The 27414-nt window shown below is 32.8% G+C and overlaps 1 protein-coding gene across 3 annotated transcripts in view; it reads left to right on the top strand.

Annotated features, from left to right (window-relative positions):
• Positions 1-27146, top strand: part of simj (transcriptional repressor p66-beta simjang) — a 124209-nt gene extending 97063 nt beyond the window's left edge. For 2 of the 3 annotated variants that reach the window (XM_075303561.1, XM_075303560.1), the window contains 8 exons: positions 11002-11986; positions 13334-13679; positions 21408-21518; positions 21593-21694; positions 21766-21964; positions 23359-24366; positions 26635-26736; positions 26809-27146. In XM_075303561.1, coding sequence (XP_075159676.1) covers positions 11040-11986; positions 13334-13679; positions 21408-21518; positions 21593-21694; positions 21766-21964; positions 23359-24366; positions 26635-26736; positions 26809-26993 — 3000 coding nt within the window. In that variant the 5' untranslated portion in view covers positions 11002-11039 and the 3' untranslated portion in view covers positions 26994-27146. The remainder of the gene's footprint in view (positions 1-11001; positions 11987-13333; positions 13680-21407; positions 21519-21592; positions 21695-21765; positions 21965-23358; positions 24367-26634; positions 26737-26808) is intronic. The other variant, XM_075303562.1, reaches the window with a different exon arrangement.
• Positions 27147-27414: the final 268 nt, after the last annotated feature.

Here is a 27414-nt window from a genome sequence, read left to right as displayed (position 1 = left end):
GTGCAAAATGCTTCTAACCATATTATATGTTTACATAATAACATATTGTTTTTTGGAAGACAACATTATTGAATTTGGATGCAAAAATACAAAATGTTTGGAAATTGACTACCCAAACATATATTGTTTAGACCAATATGCTTTCAAACATATTATATATTGGAAGAGATCAAACATATAAATGTTTGGGCAATAGCCAAAAATGTATATGCTTGAAGCAAAATATGTTTGGGAGTATATGTTACAGAAGCGATTTTTTGTGAGCGTGTAGAAACGTTTATTAATTGACCCTGTTTAAGTTAACTTTCAATTTTGATATTTATTTATTTATTTATGCTTTTTATTTTCGTAGCAAACAATCATTTCTTTTTTACCTCATGTGTCACTCATTTATCTATCTAAACGATAATTTTACATTTCGTTTTAGTTAAATTAATTTTATTAAATTTTGTTATGATATAAATCTGTTCGCATACAATCAAATGCCTGTACTGTAAATTATAGGACCTTGAGTCTTGTTGTGCAGGAACCAAACTCAATAAATACAAAAAAAAAACTCTCTGACTAATATTTATTTATAGTTCGGACCTGTTGAAAACTGAACATTTTTATTTATGTTTGTTTTTTTTTTTTTTTGAGGTGAGCGTACCCAGCAAAAACTCTCATTACCAAAGTTGTCTTGGAGGTAATTTAATTCAAAATTGATAAACAATTACAGTATAACCTCGCTGGTCCGGACTTTTCAGTAGTCAGGACATCTCAATTTTTCGGACACTTTAAAATTTTCCTGTGTTATGGTTAGTACTAGGGTCTGTTTTCAAGCCGAAAAACATTTTTTGCCACACACGAACAGAAAAAACGTGTTTGGACATGGTTGCCGCATCCATTTAATGCTTATCTAGAGTAGGTAATTGTCGCGAAAACCATGTATTTTGTCTTTGTAGAAATAATTTTCGAGCGGAGAAAAATATATGTTGGCAATAAGCATTTAAATGGTTCTCAAATGCCGCAAACATGTTCTATTATTTAAATGATAGAATTTGGGACCATTACATGGTCGGTAAAATCATGTACCTGACCATTCAATTTGTTTACTTTTTTGCAGGGAAAAAATATTTTTATAGGTCATAAAAACCATGTAAATGTTTTCGTGACCATTTTTTTTTTTGAAGCGAAAAGAATTTTATAAAAACATTGAGCAGATACACAAGATATTCATTTTGCGCGTCAGTTGTGTGTTGATTGTTTCTTGGAATGGACGGATAATACGGAATTAATGTATTTTGTGTTAATTTATTTATGCAGAAGTGGCACGTGGTTTTATGTGAACACAAAAAAGGAAAGTGTAATTGAAAAAAAATGTACCTGTTTTTTGTTCTGCATTTTGATATATGGTATAATTTATTTTTATTTGCAGTTACATGATGTCCGCGTTGGTACATTTGATGGGCACGAAGTATATATGGAATGATTACTTATTGCTGAAATTGAACCAAAATAGAGTGTGTAAAAATATGTGATGTTTGCTTGCACGACATTATGAATACTAGGGTTTTCTTTTTCCCGGACTTTTTCCATTCCCCGGAAAGCGGAAATTTTTTTCGAATTTCCCGGGATTCCGTTCAAAGGGAAACCTGCTTTTATGTGGCATATATTTAGACATTTGCATTAATTAGAAATCGCCTAAAGCTACGGTTAGAAGGCTCTACCTGGACAACTAACAATATAAATTCTGTTGATCTTTTACATTAGCCATATTTCATACTAAAATACGAAATATTTTGTAATACAAAATTTTTTTACAATGGTTAAGACTGTATAGAGGGATGTTTTGAACATTAAAGAACTGTTTGGAAATGAAAGAAACTTATTTCGATTTTACCATCGTAAAACGGGGTCACTATGTGCACATATTCGGTCAATATTCCCAAAAGCGAAACACTATCGCCTATTACCTCATTCACACTTTAACTAGATTTTAACTGTCATTTGCCTTATAAAGAACGGATTTAAAATCAATTTTTAATAGATTTCGAGCCAAATGTGTATGAGGTATAAGCTTGAAATTAATGTAACTATCTTAATAAAGGTTAGATTTTTCATTAAAACATCCTTGCAATAATTATGAAATTATGCAATGGCAAACGTGGGTACGGGACATTTTACCTTTATAGAGGTTTACTCACTCTATCGGAATGTCGGTTTACAGAAATATGACAATCGTAAATTAGGAAAAGCAACCTTTTTTTAACAATTGGGATCCCGTTAGAATCTGGGCTAGAACCTACGACTATGTATGCCCCACAAGTCAACTACTACAACTTGGTACCATAGTCATTCACATTATACTTCCAAAAACCACTTTAACTAGATTTCAACTGACATTTGCCATATAAAACCCTCTATTATATATAAAATATTGTAATGAAAAATACCCGAAAAAGCGGGAATGAAAAAATAGCAAATTCCCTATTAAATACAAATAAACAATGAATTAGTTTATAAATAAATAAAAACAAATAAATAAAGTTAATTTTGTGTTTTCTTTTCTCAAGTGGTGCCCTTTTTTCGACGACAAAAAAGTTTTTTCATGAAGATCAAAACATTTTAGGTTGTGACCATGTTCTTTTAACTGGAAGAAAAACATTTTTGACGAATACCATAACATTTTAGATCGTGACCATTGTCTTAATGGAAACAGAATTCCTTTTTTTTCAAAATAAAAACATTTTAGATGAGGACAATTTTATTTTTCTTAGAACCATATTTTTCTTAGAACTTAGAGCCAACATGGTTGTAGGTGAAAATGTTACATGGTCGCCGCAAAAATAGCTCCTTTCATATTATTTTGCTCTTCGAATATGATTGTGACAATCATGTTTCTTCTCTGCGTGTAGTGTCCCCCTTTACCCGGACATTAATATTCGGCGGCGGCGTCGACTAGCAATTTTTTTATTTACCTTTAAATAAATTTTCTTAGTGTCAAAAGAGAATTTTGCTTGTATAAAATTTCGTTCCTCGGAGAATAAAACTTCTTTCAGTGCATGAAGAAAAAAGTTGAAAAACGAATAGATTTAATATTTTTTCCTAGAATCAACCAAGTACGCAAATATCAAATTGTGCCTTAAAAGTTTCCTAAGTCTCAGTTATTTTTTGGCTCGCAATCAATACCAAAATCATTAGTGTAAAAACAAAATCTTTAAAACCAGACATGTTTTTTTCAGTGCACCACGTTTTTCATATATTTACCCATCTCGATTATTTGTTGCTTTTATTCTCATTTCCACCTGGTGAATAAGAATGTTTCTCCTTAATCGAATTAATTACAAACACAGGTTGGCTGATAGGTCCCCGGTCTGACACATAGATGGCGTCACTAGTATTAAATGCATATTATTTTTATATAGTACCAACCTTCAAATGATTCGTGTCAAAATTTGACGTCTGTAAGTCAATTAGTTTGTGAGATAGAGCGTCTTTTGTGAAGCAACTTTTGTTATTGTGAAAAAAATGGAAAAAATTAATTTCGTGTTTTGATAAAATACTGTTTTCTGAAGGGAAAAAATACGGTGGAAGCAAAAACTTGGCTTGATAATGAGTTTCCGGATTCTGCCCCAGGGAAATCAACAATAATTGATTGGTATGCAAAATTCAAGCGTGGTGAAACGAGCGCAGAGGACGGTGAACGCAGTGGACGCCCGAAAGAGGTGGTTACCGACGAAAACATCAAAAAAAAATCCACAAAATGTTTTTGAATGACCGTAAAATGAAGTTGGTCGAGATAGCAAAGGCCTTAAAGATATCAAAGGAACGTGTTGGTCATATCATTCATCAATATTTGGATATGTGGAAGCTATGTGCAAAATGGGTGCCGCGCGAGCTCACATTTGACCAAAAACAACAACGTGTTGATGATTCTGAACGGTGTTTGCAGCTGTTAACTTGTAATACACCCGAGTTTTTCCGTCGATATGTGACAATGGATGAAACATGGCTCCATCACTACACTCCTGAGTCCAATCGACAGTGGGCTGAGTGGACAGCGATCGGTGAACCGTTTCCGAAGCGTGAAATGACTTAAAAGTCCGCTGGAATAATTTTTATCGATTATCTTGAGAAGGGAAAAACCATCAACTGTGACTATTATATGGCGTTATTGGAGCGTTTGAAGGTCGAAATCGCGGCAAAACGGTCCCATATGAAGAAGAAAAAAGTGTTTTTCCACCAAGACAACGCACCGTGCCACAAGTCATTGAATTGCTTCCCCACCCACCGTATTCTCCAGATCTGGCCCCAGCGACTTTTTCTTGTTCTCAGACCTCAAAAGGATGCTCGCAGCGAAAAATTTTGGCTGCAATGAAGAGGTGATCGCCGAAACTGAGGCCTATTTTGAGGCAAAACCGAAGGAGTACTACCAAAATGGTATCAAAAAATTGGAAGGTCGATATAATCGTTGTATCGCTCTTGAAGGCAACTATGTTGAATAATAAAAACGAATTTTGTCAAAAAAAAATGTGTTTTTCTTTGTTAGACCGGGGACTTATCAGCCAACCTGTTATATACGGCCGTAAGTTCGGCCAGGCCGAAGCTTATGTACCCTCCACCATGGATTGCGTAGAAACTTCTACGAAAGACTGTCATCCACAATCGAATTACTTGGGTTGTGGTATCGTAAAACTTTTTAACATCGTTTTCTAAATTGTGAGTTAGTCCATACGTGGTATATACTAGACAAAAAAGGTATGTATAGGTAAGTCTACAAATAATTACGAATCGATATGGACTTTTGCACGGCACGTAGAGACCCAGAATGGAAATATGGGGGTCACTTATATTGGGGCTATATACAATTATGAACTTGATATGGACCAATTTTTGTGTGTGATTGCGGATCGATTTATCTGAGGGATATATATAACTATAGACCGATATGGACCTAGTTAGACATGGTTATTAACGGCCATATACTAGCACAATGTACCAAATTTCAACTGACTCGGATAAAATTTGCTCCTCTAAGAGGCTCCAAAACCAAATCTCAAGATCGGTTTATATGGGGGCTATATATGATTATGGACTGATATGGACCACTTTTGGCACGTACCAAATTTCAACCGAATCGGATAAATTTTGCTCTTCCAAGGGGCTCCGGAGGTCAAATGTGGGGATCGGTTTATATGGGGGCTAATATAATTATGGACCGATTTCGACCAATTTTTGCATGGGTGTTTGAGGCCATATTTTAACACCACGTACCAAATTTCCACTGAATCAGATGAATTTTGGTTTTCCAAGAGACTCCGGAGGTCAAATCTGGTTTATATGGGGGCTATATATAATTATGGACTGATGTGGACCAATTTTTGTATGGTCATTAGAGACCATATACTAACACCATGTATCAAATTTCAGACGGATCGGATGAAATTTGCTTCTGTTAGAGGCTCCGCAAGCCAAATTTGGGGATCCGTTTATATGGGGGCTATACGTAAAAGTGGACCGATATGGCCCATTTGCAATACCATCCGACCTACATCAATAACAACTACTTGTGCCAAGTTTCAAGTCGATAGCTTGTTTCGTTCGGAAGTTAGCGTGATTTCAACAGACGAACGGACATGCTCAGATCGACTCAGAATTTCACCACGACCCTGAATATATATACTTTATGGGGTCTTGGAGCAATATTTCGATGTGTTACAAACGGAATGACAAAGTTAATATACGCCCATCCTATGCTGGAGGGTATAAAAATTGTAATGATTTCTATGCAGTTACAATGTCAAGGCCATCCAGCACATCAAATTCAACAAGACGACCCATATCATGCCGGGTGAACAAATAAAAGCACACAATAAACTAAAAAGAATGAAATACAACATTAACTACCTTTAGTTATTATCATCGCCCTAAAAGAGCTGGAAAGAGGAACAAAATACCATGACAGTGTGAAGACACATTAGAATTCAAAGAAGGAAATCTTTAATTGTATTATCATGGCTTGTTGGCACAGACAATTTCATATATTGCATGTACATACGTATGTATTTGTTACAAGAAGGGGGCACATCGCAACACATGGCCAACACAATCACATAGATACATCGTTCAAACCAAACGTGATAGACTTGTAGAGTGAAAGTTTGAAGGAAAAACTTATACGAAATTTTACAGCAAAATAAAGTTTAACAAAACGAAAACAACATTTCAGGCACTATAATGTTGGAGCACTGTGCAAGAAGTAAAATAACAAAACAGTTCAATAAACGAGTTTCACAACTTGGAGATTATTATTTGATAGGAAAAGAGGATATAAAACTTCTGCGTGATGGTTTGCTTTGTCAGTGCAATTAAACTACGAGAGAATAACTCAACATACCAGGGATGATAAATGATATTGACGAAAAAGTACCAAAAAATGTACTTTTCGAAGCCAAAAGGTGCTAAAATTACATAATATCAAATTTAAAGACTATTGTAAAAGTATACGTATATTTAATTCTAGAACGATTTGGACAATTTTTTTTTTAGATTTTTAAAAAAATCTTATTTTGCAAAATTTTATTTCTGCAGAATATTTTGTAAAAATTTTAATTCTGCATAAAATTTGGTACAAATTTTATTATCGCGAAAATTTTATAAAAATTTTATTTCTATACAAAATTTTGTCAAAAATTTTATTTCTATAGAAAGTTTTGTCAAAATTTTATTTCTATAAAAAATTTTGTCAAAATTTGATTTCTATAGAATTTTTTTTCAAAATTTTAGTTCTATAGAAAATTTTGTCAAAATTTTAGTTCTATAGGAAATGTTGTCCCATTTTTATACCCACCACCATAGAATGGTGACGGGGAAATCTTTAAATTTATCTTCGAGAAGTGTCCTCAAGTACTCAAGCCCTTCTGAGATTTCAAAGGAAACCCTAATATTTGGTTCATGGTGGTGGGTATTTAAGGTTCGGCCCGGCTGCTGTATATACTTGTTATTCTATAGAAAATTTTGTCAAAATTTTATTTCCATAGAAAATTTTGTCCATTTTTTTTATAACAACAATTTTATTCTTATAGAAAACAATTTATTTCTATACAAAATGTTGTCAATATTTTGTTTCTATAGAAAATTTTGTTAAATTTTATTTCTATAGAAAATTTATGAAGAAATACCTGTTTGCAAAATCTACGAAAATCAGGAATTCTACCAATCTACAAAAGAGTGAAAAATTTACCGTTTTTTTTGTAGAATTCTACCGACTGTGGCAACCGGCTCAGGGGCCGGTTCTAAAAATTATTGCTAAAGACACCATGTGTGTTTTTCGTCTCCTTTTGGGCGTTTCAAATATATACACTATCTTATAATACTCTGTTCCTCAGTGTGGCGGAAAAAATCACATTTCACGTTTGCGTACGAATGTGGTATAGACAATATTCCGCTCAAAAATGTTGAGTTTTTATAATAAAAACTAAAATATCCTCATTTTGGTATATGTTTATTGATTCAATGTCCGCTATTTATAATTTTTAGAGTTGATCTAATTATACAATTGAGTTGATATCCGAGAAACGTTCACATTTATCTCTATATAGTGTAAATTTGATGAAAAAGGCTCGCGGTCGTGCCACGGTGCTTTTGGCAGTCGAAATGTATCAAAAAAAGCACAATTATGCCAACTTTATCAACCTGCAACACACTCTCTCAACTCAGTGTTGTCAATACCCAAAAAAAAAGTGACCTCACCATGAAAGAAAATGTAGGTTTATTTTAGAAAATTTTAACTAAAATAGTTTTCTAATTACAACATGTTACAAATAAGTTAATATTTTTTGTCAAATTGAAGAAAATTTATTAAAAATAATATTTTTTTTTCTGTTTAAGAAAATTTCCTATGTTGAAGGGAAAAATTGGATTTAAAAATTATTAAAATGTCTAGCGCTGTACGAAGTTCAAGACAAGTACAGTTGTAGTAAAATGTAATAATTTGAGAGACTTATGAACTCAATTTAATCAAACTTCTCCTATTTTAGGAAAATACACAGAAAAAAATATCACCAAAATATTTCCAATTAAAAAGTTATTGAAGTTAAAATTTTTTTCAATTAATAAATTAATAGGTACAATTAATTTTTTAATCAAGATAGAAACGTTAAGTTAATTAAGTCAATGATTGAAAATTTTAAAATTTTTAATTAAAAAGTTGATTGATACAATAAACTTTTAATCAAATTCGGAAGACTAAGTCAGTTAAAAAAGTGATTAACATTTTTTTTTAAACAATCAATTGTTAATCCAAATAAAAATTCTAAGCCAATTCAAAAGGTAATTGAAAATAGTTACCTTTTTTTAATTAATAAATTAATTGAGTTTTGTAATCAACATCAATTACATTTTTAATTGAATCAATTAAAAAATTAATTGAAATTTGGTAATGACATCAATTAATTTTTTAATCAATTTTTTTTCTATGCCCAATTAAAACTGTGATTCATACTATCATTTTCGTGATTGAAGACATTTCAATTAAAAAATTAATTGGATCAATTAATTTCGTGATTGAATCAGAAAAATTTTTTTTTGTGTGTATGAACTATTTTATTACAATATTTATTCGAGCTTATTGGACAGAAAGATTAAGTGAATTGCTGAAAAGAAAAAGATTTGTACATTAAAGCAGCCTGTATTGATATCAGGCTAACATAAAAATAAGGAACTATTTTATTTTTTAGTAAAATTGTGCACTTTTTCTGATTTTTAGTTCAAGTCATTAAAGTTAGCAAAAAAATATTCAAATAAGGAACATTTGTGAGCACATTGCTGAAATTTTAACTAAAATCAACTAATACACCAGAGAAGTAAATTCACCAGAGAAGTGAATACACCAGAGAAGTAAATTCACCAATTAACATAAGCACTGAGAAATGCTTGTTTTCAATACACTTTCAAACAATTTTTCAAAAGATTGGCTATATATACTTTTCGACAAATTGAGAGCAGACATTACCTGAACAGTAAAATTCATCACATTATCAAAGACAAAAGCTTTATATCAGAGAAATACGTCTTTTATGCTAAGTGAGATTGGCATTAGTATTTTAAGGATATGAAATATTTGGCCTCACTACAACATTATTTTCAGTGTGTGTTTAATAAATTCCTGAATTAATAACTACAAAAGTAATACAAAAATTATAGTAGAAAATAAACGTGAAAGTGAATATCTAGTGCGACTTCAGGAGTATTGTGTTTTTCCTAGGCAGAGCTGTCTTGGAGAAAAATTTACAGAAAAGGCAAATTATTCTCATATTCCTCTAAACCTTGACAGTTGTTTGCTTATGTTAAAGCACATATTTAATGTTCTATGCCTAACCATGAAAAGTTTTGAGTGGATTTATTCACTTAAAATGAAACTTCTAAGGTTGGTGTAACGTTAGTCGTTCTATTCGATTATTCTATTAATTGAAAACGAATAACAATTAAATCGAATATATACATTGTAGAAAAAAATATTTTGACGGTTTAAAAAGCTGTAAAGAACTGTATTGGTGTTATCTTCAACAAAATTTAATGAAAATCATTCCAGAGTTAGGTATATACAGTGAAGCCTCTCAAGCTTGGACACTCTGAAAACCGAGCAACTCTCAAAGGTGGTTTCGTGAGACTTCGCTATATTAACCATGAGTGGACGCCTCCCAAATGTGGACAAAATGTTCGCCAAATGTAAGTCAACCGAATTCAACGAAATCCATGCCATTATGGCAATCATATGGCAAGGGATATTAAACTATCTGGCGGAAGGACACAACATTGAAAAACGTTATAAAAGCATAGATCAATGTAAACGTTTTCCAATCGTTGGTATCTTCGGAGCCATTGTTAAGCCAAACATTTCTCTTGTAGACCATGGACAAGCATTACGACCAAACCAAAAAACTGGTCATAAAATTCACAGTGTAAAGCCAATTCGGCACTTACAGCGAATACATTTACGTAGGCCTACAAGGTATGTGGAGGCGTATGTCGTATATAAACTAATTTAAGTGATATTTTGCTAAAAAAAGCAATAGATTACGCCATTAATAGGTGTAATAACATTGAAGACCAAGTTGAAAGATAGATACATACATGATTCTTGATTCTAGATGTAATTGATAATAAGCAATATCTTTATAAAATATATGTCATATTTCGCCCATATTTTGGGTTCAAAATTCCTAAGACCCCCAAAGCCACTTCTAGATTTTTAATTAGAACAGTCCCGCCCCTTCCGACTGTAATGACCACATTACCGTAACGGGGAGATAGCGTAATCACCCTGTTTAGGACCATGAAGGGGTGGAAGCGGAGGGTTGTAACCAGCTAAATACATTACAAAATTAAATACTAACATAATCAAGAAACAATTTTCCTTCACACTCATTTCTGTTGCCTATTTAGTCCCATATTGGCTACTTTTTAGGCCTTTTAAATTTTCAATACCTTCTAGTTCCTTAGATCAAATTTGGACGGACCACTAAATCTAGATTGTGTACAAAAACTTTCTTAAAATGATGTCATCAAAGACAAAAGCCTTAAAGCAAAGTGCTAAAATAAAGCAAAACACGCGAAAAGACAACACTGGAACTACAACTATTTGAGAGAGTTTTTGTCTTGGTATGCAAAAACAGGAGAAAAACAGCCGGCTTTTTCACATATGGGGAAAACAAATGAAACCCTTCAAAAATCTCAACAACAAAAAAAGAACAATTTTCCACTCGCATTTATAATTGATACTCCAAGAAAACAATTATATTTGTCGTTGCTATAGCCATCGTCACCGTTACTTCAAGAAACTTTGACATATTTATCTTTCGTATATTTTTTTCTAATTTAGTTTGATTTTCTTCATTTATATGTGTGGTATTTTTTCTACACTTGAAGAGGTTAGAATGGAGTCCGTTATAAGCAGTTATTTTTAAATTTTCGTTATTTTGTAATCGTACTAATCAAAGATCATCTTCTTTTTTGCAGATTATTCAACATACGCCAAAACGACGCGACGCGCGAAAATGGCCAAAATGGAAGTCGACGATGTCGTCGACTTAAGTTTAGGCACTGGGCGAGATCCCGCTTTAACTATAACACCAGCAACGGTTAGGGATCTGAGAGCCCTTACACAAAATTCTGGACTAACTATTACACCAGCTCCACCACCGCCCTCTTCATCCTCCACAACGAGTTCAGCGTCGGGTGGCAATAGTTCCACAGTAACAAATCTGGAAGCGAGAGGTCTTGCTGTATCCACTGGGGGAGGGGGTGGGGGAGGAGTTGGCAATAGTAGCAGCAATACAACCGGTACACCAACAACAAATAACATATCAACAACAATAACAAGTGTTGATCCCTCCGCCACAAGCAACAATACTAATAGCAATAGTAATACCACATCATCAGCATCATCATCGTCAACAAATACAGCTACAACAAATGCATCTAATGCCACTTCCAATGCCAACAACAATTCAAATCCTGAAGAAAATAAAGTGCAAAGACGTGTTCTTCGACCGCGAACTGAACCGAAATCCTATGCCGAAGCTCCCGATATTGTTTTGTTGCCGGCACGCATGAACGGCGGACGACAACAAAATGGCAATATCGATTCGGAAACAGATGATGAGGAGATGCCTCCATACGTACCCATTAAAGAATTGACACCCGCCGAATTGAAGGAACGTGAAAATGGTTTGCGTATTCTAAGAGATGATTTGCGCAATGAGGAAACAAAATTGGTATTGCTTAAAAAACTGAAGCAATCTCAGCACGTGATGAAGGAAAATATTGTTGTGACACCGACAAGTGCATCACCAACAAATCCATTGGCCGCCATACCAGCAGCCTTAACATCGAAAGGGGCATTAAGTGTTACACCCACAACGGCTGTTCCCTTGCCGGCACATGCGAAAAGTTCTCGTTCCAATAGTAATAGTAGTAATATATCTTCATCAGTTAGTATAAGGTAAGTAAACCAGCAATAGTCTCATATCCATATCATATACTCAAATTGTAACAATGTGCGATTCTAGTATTTCTAGTATAGAATACATTTAAGTGGAAGTGGAAATGTCAACAGGGGTTTTGTAAGGATATTTTCTGTTTGGATAGCCGACAAAATTTATTTTAGTTGTATATTATCCATTCGACTGTAGGGTTAATTATAATCAGGATGGGATTCTGCTATAAATAGGATAAATAAAGCGGCTGTAATTGCTTGATCTTTGATGGACCTATACTACCCTATTTATATAAGGCCTCCCCGAGATCATGATCATACCTTATAGCTGTCCACTGCGTCGGCTACAGTGCCCTCAGGAATTCTGTTCAGATCTCTCTGTTACGCTATCCAATCTGGAGGCTTTCTTTGTAAGGCTGGATGTCGCATTCTAGATAGCGAAAATCGACCTAATTTCCAGAGGTTACCACTCGTGCCAAAAATAATCTACGAAAATTTTATCAAAAATCTACCAAATCTTGAAGCTTTTGATAATTTTTTTTTTTTTTAATATTATGAAAAAAAGCTTTCTTTATATTTTTTTAGAAGTTTATTTCAATATTTGAAATATTATATATTATGATCTCTCCTATTAGCGACAATGTTTTGGGTGTAACTAAACAGTTAAATATTTTTGGTAGAATTCTACCAACCGTGGTCATTTTTTGATAGAATTCTACCACCACGCTTCACTATTCGGAAGTAGTGTTTTAAATTTTGTAAGGCCAAAGTATAATCCAGTGCAGATGGCATATCTGGCATTATTTATGAAATCACAGGACTTCCTGGACAAGTCCTCTTGAACCAGTCTGGGACAAACACTTAAGAACATGTATCATTTTATGCATTCGAATGGCAACAAAGTTTCAAGTATGTTTATTTATAGTTTCACATACAAAACATTACAATCGCATAAATACAGTATGTGATTCAAGATGATTAAACAAAATATTTAGTGTATCATAAAACGAAAATAGGAAACACTTTTGGAATATGTTGAACAATAAATTATTCTGATAATTGTATTTTAGTAAATGTGTAGATCCAATAAGATTTTAATATCAAGAAGGTAAAAAAATCAATAAATTAAATGACATTTTAAAAACATATTGAATTAGATCCCATATATTGGATTAGATCTGGATATGTCTAATTGTATCATATTTATGTATTTATATTTGGATAAATCTAAAGACACCAATTTTAAGATCTAATAATATCTAACTAGAATCCTCAATTTTTACAAGGAGATACAATAAATTAATATAATTTTAATTTGGGTGCATAATTAATAATATGACATTTCTTTTTCAGTGCCACCAACAACCGTTCGAATATGAACTCTTCATCTTCCGTTTCAACGTCTTCGCCGCATCGCTCCAATAGCATTAATAGTAACAGCAACAGTAGTAATAATAACAGCAACAACAATAGTAGCAACAATTCTATACTGCCTCCACCACGTTCATCATTGCCGGGTGGCGCGACACTAACCGCCGGCGGATCTGCCTCTTCCATTAGCATTCAAGCGGCTACATCATCATCATCACGTTCGTCCAGTGTTCTGCCGCCTCGGACAAATTTGCCGAATCTCACTATAACACCATCGGTGACTATAACACCCACATCGGCTCCACCATCTGGACTAAAATCACGCAATGTGAGTTGTTGTAATGTGATCGTTGCAGTAAGCGCTGTGTTTCATTCCATTACTACAAAAAAAGATCTTATAGATAATTGTATATATATTGTTACCACTTCCCAAAGCTCTACCATAGAAACAGAAGAAAATTAACACTTAAAAACACAAAATTGCTCATCATACACATCGCTTACTCCAAACAATAACACTTCATACACATACTAACATATCTGACACATAAATGTCGGTACTAATTTCGTGTTTGAAAAATTAAAATCAAAGGAAGTAAACTTATTTAATTTGCATCATTCGCTCCAAGTCAAGGTCCTATCTTTGTACTTATTTTGCACCCCTAGTTTTGATTTCGGCCTGTGATACACGAACTTAGTACTGGCCTTAACACAATAACATTTCTTGTTTTATATAAATAGGATATTTTAGAATATCAACGACGATTTATTGCACAAAATATTGGGTTTAATGTATTATTCCTATTACAGTTTAATCTCTTGATATCACACACACTTTCAAATTCGACTTTTCGATTTTTTTCGTTCAAATATTCGTCTCAAACGCAATTAAGTATTTATATATTCCTGGTCGTGGTGAAATTCTGAGTTGATCTAGCGATATCGGTCTCTCCGTATATTGAAATCGCGCTAACTTGCAAACGAAATAAGCTATCGGTTCAAAACTTGACACAAGTAGTCGTTATTGATAAAGATCGGATGGGTTTCCAAATTAATCATACCCAACAACAAAATTTCCAAAATGGTGAAATGCATTCCAATAAATCTTAATTCTGTATCATTTTGCTTGTCCAATCGATTATTTCTATAAAGGAATAAGACCCCCAGAACGAATTCTTTTATCCTCAAAAAGCAATTATGATATTTATTACAATTCATAATTAAAAACGGTCCATTTTTATGTCTATATAAAATTTTGTCAAAACTTTATTTCTATAGAAAATTTTGTCAAAATTTTATTTCGTCATTGTTGTTTTTGATATCAGCTTAAAGCCATGCATTGACTAAACTACAAGTGTAGCTTAACCAACAGAGGAATAGTATGCTTGTCAAATTTATTTGGACAAAGCCCTATAGACTGCAAGATGATTGGATGTACAGCTGTTTCGGAATTACCACATTCCTCATTAGCATCCTCTACTTGCAGAAAAACTATCAACCAATTATCAGAATAAATTCGGGTAATTCACTCAACCCAAAGTGAAATACACTTGAACCTTCCGAAAAAGGGTTTAATAGTCGGCTACTGCCTAAACAAAATTGCAAGCATATCTCTTTTCCTTTGCCAAACTCAAATCATCGATTTGTATTTAGTTGGCTGGGTTTGTTTTTGAGCGTGCTTCCTCTATCTTCATTCGTTTTGTTTGTTATTGTTGGCTTCTCTTCAATCGTTATTGTTGTTTTTGATCTCAGCTTTGTTTAGGCAGTAGCCGACTATTAAACCCTTTTTCGGAAGGTTCAAGTGTATTTCACTTTGGGTTGAGTGAATTACCCGAATTTATTCTGATAATTGGTTGATAGTTTTGCTGCAAGTAGAGGATGCTGATGAGGAATGTGGTAATTCCGAAACAGCTGTACATCCAACCATCTTGCAGTCTATAGGGCTTTGCCCAAATAAATTTCACAAGCATACTTTTCCTCTGTTGGTTAAGCTACACTTGTAGTTTAGTCAATGCATGGCTTTAAGCTGAGATCAAAAACAACAATAACGATTGAAGAGAAGCCAACAATAGCAAACAAAACGAAAAAAAATTTATTTCTATAGAAAATTTTGTCAAAATTTTATTTCTATAGAAAATTTTGTCAAAATTTTATTTCTATAGAAAATGTTGTCAAAATTTTATTTCTTTAGAAAAATGTTGTCAACATTTTATTTCTATGGACAATTTTGTCAAAATTTTATTTCTATAGAAAATTTTGTCAACATTTTATTTCTATAGAAAATTTTGTCAAAATTTTATTTCTATAGAAAATTGTGTCAAAATTTTATTTCTATAGAAAATTTTGTCCAAATTTTATTTCAAGAATTCTACCAAACGGTGAAAAATATAGCATTTTTGGTAGAATTCTATCAACTGTGGCAATCATGGTCATCCCTCTAATCACCCTCTAATAATCATTCAAAAATTCTTCCATACTGAGTATAGAAAAGAGTACATAATTAATTTTTTTCAATTCTAAAGGAATAAAAAAGCAGCAATAAAGAAACTCAAAATAATTTATATTTTTTTTATTCCTTCTGCAATTCTAAATAAAACATCAAAAAATTCAAAACAAGAAGTAAAGAATTCAGAGAGATAAATAAACATAAAAAAAAACTCGCATGTACTAAATTTTGCACTTTTCTATACCGAAGTCAGTTTCTAGTACTTGTTAATACCATATTTGTTAATACCATATTTATACGTTTTGGCATATTTTAAGCCAATTCCTGTATAATTTCATCTGGTATATTCTGCCATTCAAGCTGTACTCGTTCCCACAGGTCTTCTAATTTTGATGGAGCTGATTTGTACAATCCCAGCCGTCTTCCCACGATTGACCATTAATTCTCGGGGTTGGGGTCGGGGCTTCGCGCTGGCCAATTCATCACTTGAAATTTTTGCTCACTAAAGCTAAAGGTGAGTACTAAGTTCGAGTTTAGCCGCTAAAATCGCTAAAGTGAAAACTAAATCAGTAAGAAAAAGGCATAAAATTTTACATATTTGTTGCAATTTTTTTTTTTATAACTTGATGGGGAAAAGCCCAAAGCAAATTTTCACAAAGTTTGTATTCCTTAAAATGGATTATTAGAGAAGCGGCTAAACTCGAACTTAGTACCCACCTTAAGCCATTTTTTCACTATTTTTGCACTATGCTTCGGATCACCATCCTGTTGAAATACGACTTCATCTTCAGGATAGGCACTCTTGTCAACAAACTCGGGAAGATGAGTCTGAAGGTTTATTTTTTACTGCTGAAACATAACCAATGTTAGGTTGTAGAGGGTGACATCAATGTCTTGTATTGATGCCCACTTAGACCAGTATAGGTCCATTGTTGGGGAGCGCTCGTCTTGCTGTCCATTCACTAACTTGCTTATTGTTGGCAACAGTAGTATTTTTCGGCATTACGGACTTGTTCTGCCATCATAAGGTGATCGTCCGTTTCGATCAACAGTTTTCGGCGGCCTCTGGTTTGCTCTTTGGGAGTAGTATTTCGTCTTTTTTGGACGCGAATGACCACAGACTGACTTATATTTACTTCCTTGGCTATTTTCCGCGATGAAGACCCATTATTAGTTAAGGAAACAATATTGTCCTCCACATCGTGCGATAACTTTTTCATTTTAATTTTTACTTGATATTATTGCAGTACACTTTGAATAAAGCTTTAACTCTTACTAGCAATAACGTTTCTAAACACAAAGTTGTATTACTGATCACAAAGAAAGACAAAAATACAAAACTAACGGTATATTTTGGTTTTATGCTGAGAACATCAAAAAGAGCAAAATTGAGTACATGCGACTTTATTTTGTTATGTTTATTTATCTCTCTGAATTTTTGTTTTGAGTTTCTTGTTGTTTTATTTAGAATTGAAGAAGGAAGAAAGGAAAACTAAAATTATTTTGAGTTTCTTTATTGCTGCTTTTTTATTAATTACTCATTTCTCATTTCTGCACGCCACTGCACTATGGGCGAAATCATGATTTTAGCGGCAAAAAATATCTCCCACCAAGTTAGCTTCACAAAATTTGGTGAGCAGATTTGTAGTTATAAAAAAATGGATTTTAGAAAAACGGCTAGAGCAATGGCTATAAATACCTCGTAAAATGGTGTTATTTGTTTTTGCATCCTTCAGCAAAGTTGTAGCTTTGTCTAGGCAAACAAAAATGCTAAATATATTAAGCTGGAAAAATGTCATCTTCAGGTTCAAAACGCAAAAATGTCGAAAAAATTAAAATTTTTTTATCGATTTTTTCGGTTTTCCTACTATAGCTCATGAACTATTGAAAATTTTACCAAACAAATGTAGCCTATATATTTATGAATAACATTGTAGTTCATACAAAGTTCATACGATTACTCCTTAACAAAAATGTTTGCAATTTTAGTTGTTTTTTTTTTGTAATCTAAACCATTTAGTGACTTTCGGAGTAACTTGATATTTTTGTTTTTTTTTATTATGTATGTGTAGGTTCTTGTAAACAAGAAATACATGAGCTATCCATAGATCAGAGATGCATGTGAAGCACTCTGAATCCATACGAGCGGTACCTGCTCAATCTTTTTTTCAACCTTTGTTTCGGGCCTCAGATAAATTTTCTGCAAAGAAATCTACAGTAACTACTGAAACCTTGTTTTTTGAGATAAATATACTAATATTTTGTATATTGTGGCAGACATCGGGGACCATTCATATTTTGTGAAAAATATTTCACTATTTTTAATGCAATGACAACGAGACTTTTGAGTACCATATTCAAATTCCGAGGAGAAAGCAATTAAGATTGACTGTAAATGTTTTAAAAACCAATACTAATACCAGTAAAAGATGCTAAAAGGTCCTTGCCGGAAAATGCTCTTCTCTCTTTCGTGCGAGAAATGGTTTTCATCACCGTTTCCACTGCCATTTGATTTCAGCTTTTCGACATGAAGACCCAAAACTTTTTCTTTTCATTTTTTGTTTTTTTTTTTTTGCTGCCAAGACTGTGCCTGCAAACGACTTATTCATATCTCAAACCGTTAGACTTCAATATGTAATTTCTATAATATAATTCGAATCATTTCTCTTATTTGCCAACAAAAACTCAAAGATTTCAAATTTTTTATAAACCTGAGTGTTTCTGAAAAAAATCTCTTATTCATTCATTAGCAGTCAAAAGCAGACAGTTTTGCCATGGCATAAAACTGGAGATTTCCACAAACAATCACATGACACTTCAAAACATTTTTAGTTTTACTCCAAGAAAAACGGTAAAACTCTTCAAAATTTCACAAAAAAGTACACTCAAAAAATCATCGAAATAACTACGAAAAACAAACATTTAGCAAATTCTATTTGTATATAGTAAAACTACTCTCCTTGAGTATTAGAACTCATACTTACATATATTTTTTTTATAAAAATATTTATCTAAAAAACAGTTTTTAATTTTAAGAAAATTGTGCTGCTTTACTCTTGTTACCACCTATTAAAAGTTTTGTGAATATTAACGGCTGTTTGTGCATAAACAGTGTTGCCAACAGTAACAATTTATTTTGATTCTTTACTATCAATATGTTCGTTTGTAAACCCCATCTAGAAAATATTAAAAATCTAAAGTTGAAAATTTGACTTTTCCCCGCTAAAAATGCGATTTCAGCCATAGTGCACTGTATATATTGTCTGAGGTTCTTGGATGAGCTCAATCTGGTTGAAATTTGGTACGTGATGCCAGTACATGCTCCTAGTGACCATTAATTTTTTTTTAAATATTGGTCCATAATTATATATTGCGCCATATAAACTGATCTGCAGATTTGAATTTTGAATCTGGAATAACAAATTTCATCGTAGGGTCTTTTGGAGCCGCATGGAGGAGTAAATTTCATACGATCCATTTGAAATTCGGTCCTCCAAAAAATTGGTCTAAATCGCTTCATGTTAATCTAAATAGACCACTTATGAATTTACTTGCAATTTAGAAGATAATGTTAGAAAGTTTTAACGGAATTGTTGCCACAACACAAGTAATTCTACACTCATAGAAAAAAGTCTGCTAAAAATAGCAGTCGATGTCTGCTGTTATATTTTTGTACTTTAGAGCGTAATGAGCAACAATTTATAAAATTTGTAGGTTATAAATTTTCCCCCAAAGCATATTTAAGAACCAAAAGTAGTTTTTGGTATATTTTTGCACTGTAATATACTTACAAGCTCCTAAATACGATTAGCAAACATTTTGTTTGCTGTTATGCCTCAATTCGATAAATATTCAGATTTTTGGTCAAATACTGTAGATATTCATAAAATATTGTGTTAATTATGTTAGGATAGCTCCTAAGTTGACATTTTTATTTGTTTTAGCCAAAATAAAACATGTTTTAGTGTAATCGAGCTTAAAAATAGCAGGAAATTTTTGCTATTTCAGCAAACAGTGACTGCTGTCCCTTTTTCAGCAGACTTTCTGCTGTTTTAGCAGACTTCTCTGCTGTCCCTACTAACAAATTTCTTTGGGTGTATAGTTGATGAGTCTCTCAGACCAAATTGATTATATAGTTATATTATTAACACAAATACTATATAACAAAACCTGATGTGCATTATATCACGAATATTGAAGCCCTCACCAACGAAATTATCTGTGTTAATCCCACTATCAATAAATTTATGAAACTTTAAAAATGTGAATTGTAACAGTGAATGTCCAAAATGCCTATCAGTACAGTACAGACAGACATTTTGGATATATTCCATATCCGACAAATCCTAACTTTAATTGCATAAAATTCACTTGCACGATTAAAATCATGCTCACCGATTTGGCTCAATTTGGCAGAAGATTTTACCGCACTCTCAAGATTTGAGTAGCGTTTATTGTTTGATGATTCGCTGGTGAGCCATATTTTAATTTTGTCTTTTTGCTAGTACCCATCCTACCTACCCACAAATCGTGCGTGAATGTGCGTGGGGACATTGTAACCCAAAAATTCCTGAATCTTAAATATTAGGCCTGTTTTCTTTTTGCACTGGATGCAACATTTGTATGAGCTATCCAGAACATCTTTGCACTGGTGTTCTGTCTAGAACATCTCATCAGTGCAAGTCGCGCAGATGTTGCCAGATTTTATTTTGATAAAGGTGCGCTTCATCGATTCACAATAGCAATTTATTGTGACTAATTTTTCGAAAAACATGGAATTCAAAGTAAATATTTATTACTAATTGGAGCATTTCATACCTTAAAAATGCAAGATTTCACTTCTTTTGTATGATTATTTTTAAACAGCTGATGACAGTGTTGCATTTTTTTGAGATGTCCTGGATAAACGATTACTCTGTTTTCTTTTAGTCCTTCACGGCTTAGCATATCCAGTGCTAAAAGAAAACAGCCCTATTGATATAATGCAGGACATTTGCTATTACATGTATAATAATATGGCAAGGTTACCACATCTTTGAATAAAGCATTAATAGCTACAAAATATTTTTTAGTAGTTTGGTTTACGTTTTTGTAAAACAACTTTGATTAAAAATGTTATATCGTTGATAGGTTTTTTCCAAAAATTTAGAGTTTATTTTTAATTGGAATTTGATAGCATTGAGACAACTGCTGTCTTCTTCCGCCATACACGTGGTGACCAGAGTTTTTATATATAATTTCCAATTATCCCTCAGTGTAATTGTTGGGAAAATCCCATAGACATTTATCTTATCGCACATGTAATGAAAAATTATGAAGATATGATATGTTGTTGTCTATTAGTATTATTTTTTTTTTTATTTGTTAAGCAAGGGATAAATTAGGGGAAATTGTACCAAAACCAAATGATGGTAATATTTATGCATTTGTCTAAATTGCCTCTCTCTAATAAATAGATTTATATAATTATTTATATTAGCCATTTGTCATTTCGCATCACTATAACTATCAAACAATAACTAACCCCTTCCATTTGTTGTTGTGTTTGTGTCATATTCATTATTTTTTTATACTATATTAACCAATATTGAATAAAAACAAACAAAGCAGCAGCCTAATGTTTCGGATAATTCTAAGGTACCTAACACGATCAACAACTCGGTATCTATAACACCAGCGCCACCATTGTCAACACAAAACCAATCCCATAATGATCAAAAGGTAAATATAACAATGATACAAATAATATTTGTTTTTTTATATATAATTAATCTCATATATTACGATTTATATAGAATGATCGCTTGAATTCCCGCGAAGATGTACAAACACCTGCCCAAAGGCAAGCTGCTGCCAAATTGGCTTTAAGGAAACAGTTGGAGAAAACTTTGCTTCAGGTATTTATTTTTATATATTGATTAACAATAACCATCTTAATCCGAATGTGACTTTGCATTTTTTTATATAGATTCCTCCTCCTAAACCTCCACCACCAGAGATGCATTTTATACCAAATCCCAGTAATACCGAATTTGTTTACCTGCTAGGCCTAGAGACTGTGGTCGATTACATAACGACCAATAAAAAAGCAAATGCGGTAGCTGCACCCTTTCGTTGTGCCCAGTGTAAGATTGATTTTACACCTGTATGGAAATGGGAGAAACAAGGTATGTTTGAGTTATCCCAGATGTTGTTATGATATATTTATTATTTTATATTTATGTATAAACACAAACCTTGAAATAATTAATTCAATGTGACTTATTTTAATATACAAATTAGAACCTGAACTAGAATAGAATCACATTTAATAATGAATTTAACTTTTTATGATAGTCTGATATCGAAACAAGCGATTTACGTCCAAATGATTGATGCTGTGATTTTATAACCATTACAATTATTTTTCGAGCTTGTCAAAGATTTGGAAGGGAATGGACGCCTAACTATATATGTTTTAAGACGAACGAGGGTGTATTTCCATAGATCTGTTGTTGTCTCCTTAAAACCAGTTTCAATAAGTTATCACAGTAAATTGTTGTTGACTAAGAAATAAGGCCCCATCATCTTCAAATTTATCACAGTTTCTTAATTGATCCCAAATACAGACCCTATTAATGTTTTGAGAATATGGGATAAGATTTAGATTCAACTATCATAATATATATAGAAATAGCCACGACTTCCTAGCCGTAATATTGACTACCGATGTCCACTTAGGAAGACATTCGAAAATGAAAACAAACTCTATTTCCCCACAAAGTTTCGTTTTATTTCTCGATGTTATTTTAAAGTAAAGATTTTAATCGAAATAAGCCATAAATATTTCCCATATTGGTGAGCACAAAAATCATTTTTATAAACTTTTTGTTTTTAACAATAAACGAGACTATTTTTCTACTGTATGTCTCTAGTAAATGGGTATTCATAAAAGAACTATAGCCGACAAATTCTGGATTCTTTTTGCAGTTTTTCTCACACTTCGATAGATATAATAGGCCAAATATCTTTTATTTTCGTAAGGCCATTTGGTCACAATTCAAGAATCAAGTTCTCAGAACAAAATTAAGTAGATCTAGAAATAATTGACATTACGTTTATTTTGATAGTGAAAGGGGTTAACGAAATCAATATAACTCATTGCCCGTTCAGTAGTAACGGACTATTGCCCACTATTAATGTGACCAATAAGTTTAATGTTACATAACCTCTTAGAAAAAGAAAAAATACCCAAAAATAGTGGTAGTCGGTGATTCCGTTGTAACCCTCACTAAAAATGAACGTTCATAAAATTGACTAGGAATCAGAAATTGATTAGGAATCCGAATTTGGATATTCCTACTTGTTCAGCTAAAATCAAAATAGTTCATGAAGCTAGCTCAATTGAATTCATAACTTGAGTAAGGTATCCGGTTAAATTGAAATAATGTTACATTTGAAGAATATTTGTCCTTGCATTTAAAATCTCAATAAAAAAAACGCTCAAATATTCACCAAAAATTTCAAATGTGTGTTTCAAACAAAATATAATAATTTTCATCATTGTATAACCACTATTCAGGTCACAAGGAGCCAAAAGTTATATGCGAACAATGTGTCACGTCTAACGTTAAGAAAGCTTTGAAAGCTGAACATACCAACCGACTGAAACAAGCCTTTGTCAAGGCCTTACAACAAGAACAAGAAATCGAACAACGTTTGGCTACACAAAGTCCATCGCCTGTGGATGCTCATCTTCTAGCTTCCATAACGTCTGCCAATCAATCGCAAAGTCAATCTCATCAACAGCAGCAATCCATGGCGCATCAAACACAGCCACAGATCGCACATGCGGCATCGACAGCGGCGGCTTTAGTTAATCTGCCTCCATCGGTAACTGTAATACCCACCAAATGTCAAACACCTACACCTAGTATAACACCACGTCCAACGCCGCCACCAACAAATCAACCAACACCACCACCACCACCACCACCTCCTACTACCCCAAGGTCATCGCGTGTATCCATCTCACATGCATCTCAACCCAGTCCAAGCCCAAGTCAAATACATCATCATCATCAGCAGCAGCAACAACAACAACAACAACATCAGCACCAGCAGCAGCAACAGCGTGAAAGAGAGCGAGAACGGGAGCGTGAGCGTGAGCGCGAAAGGGAACAACGTGAAAGAGAACGGGAACATCATCGTGCTGAGCAACAACAGCAAAGGGTGGCTGAACAACAACAACAACAGCAGCAACAGCAACAACAACAGCAGCAGCATCAACAACAATATGAAAAATATTCTGCAGCTGCATTAGCGGCTGCCGCACAATTGGGTGCCCTTGGCTTACCGGGTCTCAATAATTTAGCCGGTCTAGGTGGCCTCGGTAATTTAGGCAATCTGGGAAATCTTGGACAATTGGGTAATTTAGCAGCACTGGGTGGATTGGCGAATCTTGGAGCTGCTGCTGCGGCGACAGCTACAAATCCAGCGGCAGCAGCCGCGAATTTAGGCGCACACAGTAACACAAATCCCGCAGCAGCAGCTGCTGCAATGCAAGCCTTCCAACAGCAAATTTTCAGAGGTATGATAATAAATTTGGTAAATGTAATAGGTATACCATTCGTTAATTGCGTTAATTCAGTCGATGGAAGTACTACTTCCGATAATGTGGTCCACACACAAAACAAAAATTCTGATTCAATCACGAAATTAATTGATCCAATTTATTTTTTAATTGAAATGTCTTCGATCACGAAAATGATAGTATCAATCACAGTTTTAATTGGACATTGAACAAATACTTGATTAAAAAATTAATTGATTTCATTAACAAATTTCAATTAATATATTAATTGATGCAATTAAAATTTTAATTGATGTTGATTGCAAAACTCAATTTAGTTTTTCATTAAGAACGTAACTATTTTCAATTACTTTCTTAACTGACTTAGTATTTTAGTTTGATTAAAAAGTTGATTGTTTGAAATAAAGTTTTAGTTAAAAATTAAAAAAAAAAATCCATCACTCTTTTTAAGTGGCATAGCCTTCCGAGTTTTATTAAAAAATTGTATAAATTAATTTTTTAATTAAAAACTTTAAAAAGTTCAATCATTTACTTAATTAACTTAATGTTTCTATCTTGATTAAAAAGTTAATTATACCAATTAACTTATTAATTGAAAAAATTTTCAACTTCAATAAACTTTTTAATTGGAAATATTTTGGTGATATTTTTCTGTGCACACTCACAAAGAAAATAATCAAATTCATACACAAAAAAAATCTGATTCAATCACGAAATTAATTGATCCAATTAATTTTTTAATTGAAATGTTTTCAATCACACACAAAAAAAATGTCTGATTCAATCACGAAATTAATTGATCCAGTTAATTTTTTAATTGAAATGTCTTCAATCACAGAAATGATAGTATCAATTAAAAAAATAATTGACAGTCAATTAAAAAATTAATTGATCCAATTAAATAGTTAATTGATACTATTAATTTGTGTGATCGATTTTTATTTCAATTAAAAAATTTGTTGAATCAATTAAATGTTTAATTTAATTTTTTTAAAAACTCAATTAAGATTTGAATTGGAGACATTTTCGTGAAATTTTTTTCTGTGCACAGAAATGATAGTATCAATTAAAACTTTAATTGAAGGTCAATTAAACAATTAATTGATCCAATTAAAAAATTAATTGATACTATTATTTTTTGTGATTGATTTTTGTTTCAATTAAAAAATTTGTTGAACCAATTAAATTTTTAATTGAATATTTTTTAAAACTCAATTAAAATTTTAATTGGAAAAATGTTCGTGAGATTTTTTTCTGTGTAGTTTCGTTCCATTGACGGAATTATTCTTTCTGATGGTGTGGTTCACAACTTCATAGTTTTATCAGTTCTCTTTATTGGACAAATTACCAATTGAGCTTAACATAGAATCGGGCAACACTCAGTGATAAGATAGATGTTCACCACTGTGGTATCACAATGGACTGAATAGTCTAAGTGAGTCCGAAATATCTAACCTACCAATTATTAAAAGTGTTATTAATGTCAACTTTTTCTATATATTGAAAAAGTAGAAAAGTCCACTTTTCCAATTTTCAATAAAACAAAATCAATCAATCAATCATATTGATTGAAAGTTGAAAATGCTCATTTTCAAATTTTTGAAAAATTCACTTTTTGACCACAACAAAAAAATAAAAGACGTCACACGTTCAATGAATGCGATTCATGTCTTGTTAAGCGTTTGCCAACGACAATAATAAGCGATGCACTTGAAAAATATTTCTACTTTATTCCCCTTTGTTTCAAATATTTTGGATTTTTTGAAGCTTGATTCCAAGAATTGATCAATATTAAATTTGTAAAAATGTCTGAAGATTCGATTCAGCAAACTGGTGAGAATCTGAAAATCTAAAACAGCCGTCTGCTGGTCATTTTGGACTACTTTTTATGTTTCCACAGCTATACTTCGTCACATTTCTTGTATCCATATTGTGCAACAAATGACCTTGAGCTCATCATAGATAGATTGACAGAAAAAACTATGAAACGGAATGCTTCAAAATGACGCAATTAACGCATCGACTTTTGACCATGTGGATCGTTACATTCTCACTGCCACTTTTTGTCATACTTTTCAAGAATGTAGGTTAGGTGGCAGCCCGATGTATCAGTCTCACTTAGACTATTCAGTCCATTGTGATACCACAGTGGTGAACTTCTCTCTCGTAGCTCGATCCCTTAAGATCTTTAATAATAAATATCACTGCAATCATATCCCTAGAAATGTAGTTAAAACTATATATGTTTTTTTTCTATATTTTCAGCTTTGGGTCAAGGTTTAGCAACAAATCCCCAGCATATGATGCAATTCACACCATTACTTTACTCCTATCAGATGGCTATGGCACAAGCTGCACAAGTAGCAGGTAAATACCATAATAATCTATAACTAAAGTTGTTACAATTGTAAAACTATGTATTTATTTTCAAATTATTAGCTTATACCAATAAAAATAAATCATCAACATCAGCTTCCAACTCTGCTTCATCGTCAAAGGCACAGACGCCATCTTTGGCCGATATACAACGAGCCGCCGAACTGCAGCGACAATATTTGTTAGAGATGATACCACCGCCAGCACCAGGGCCTAGTAATAGTCGTCAAAATAACTGGAAAACATAAATTTTAGATATATTTTAAGTAGAATGCGTGGTATCCTAGGCATGCACGCTATCTATTTTGCTTGGCAAAATTTCCAAAACTGCAACAGTTCAAGCTAATGGCAAAATAAAACTCAATTGTATTTCTTGCTTGGAGCAAGTTGGAAACTTAAAAGATGTAATCACGTTCATTTTTCCATAAAGCAAAATAGTGAATTCCATGGTATGCTAATAAGGGTGTTTTTTGCGCGGTAAATCTTTAAAATCGCTTAAATTTTCAATATCAAGAATGACATAATTTAGGAGCAGGTACAATCGTAAATTACGAAGACAGAAATTGCATACAAATTACCAATGGGGTAGTACTGAAGTGTAGTCGGCTCTCTTAATAAACTAAAACTTTTTTGCATACTATGGCTTGATGGAAGCGATATGCTGAAATA

Source organism: Haematobia irritans, chromosome 4 (genome assembly GCF_050003625.1).
Source record: "Haematobia irritans isolate KBUSLIRL chromosome 4, ASM5000362v1, whole genome shotgun sequence".
Taxonomy (NCBI): Eukaryota; Metazoa; Arthropoda; class Insecta; order Diptera; family Muscidae; genus Haematobia; species Haematobia irritans.
The sequence above is the reverse complement of the archived record's forward strand: the minus strand, read 5'-3'. Positions and strand labels throughout refer to the sequence as shown.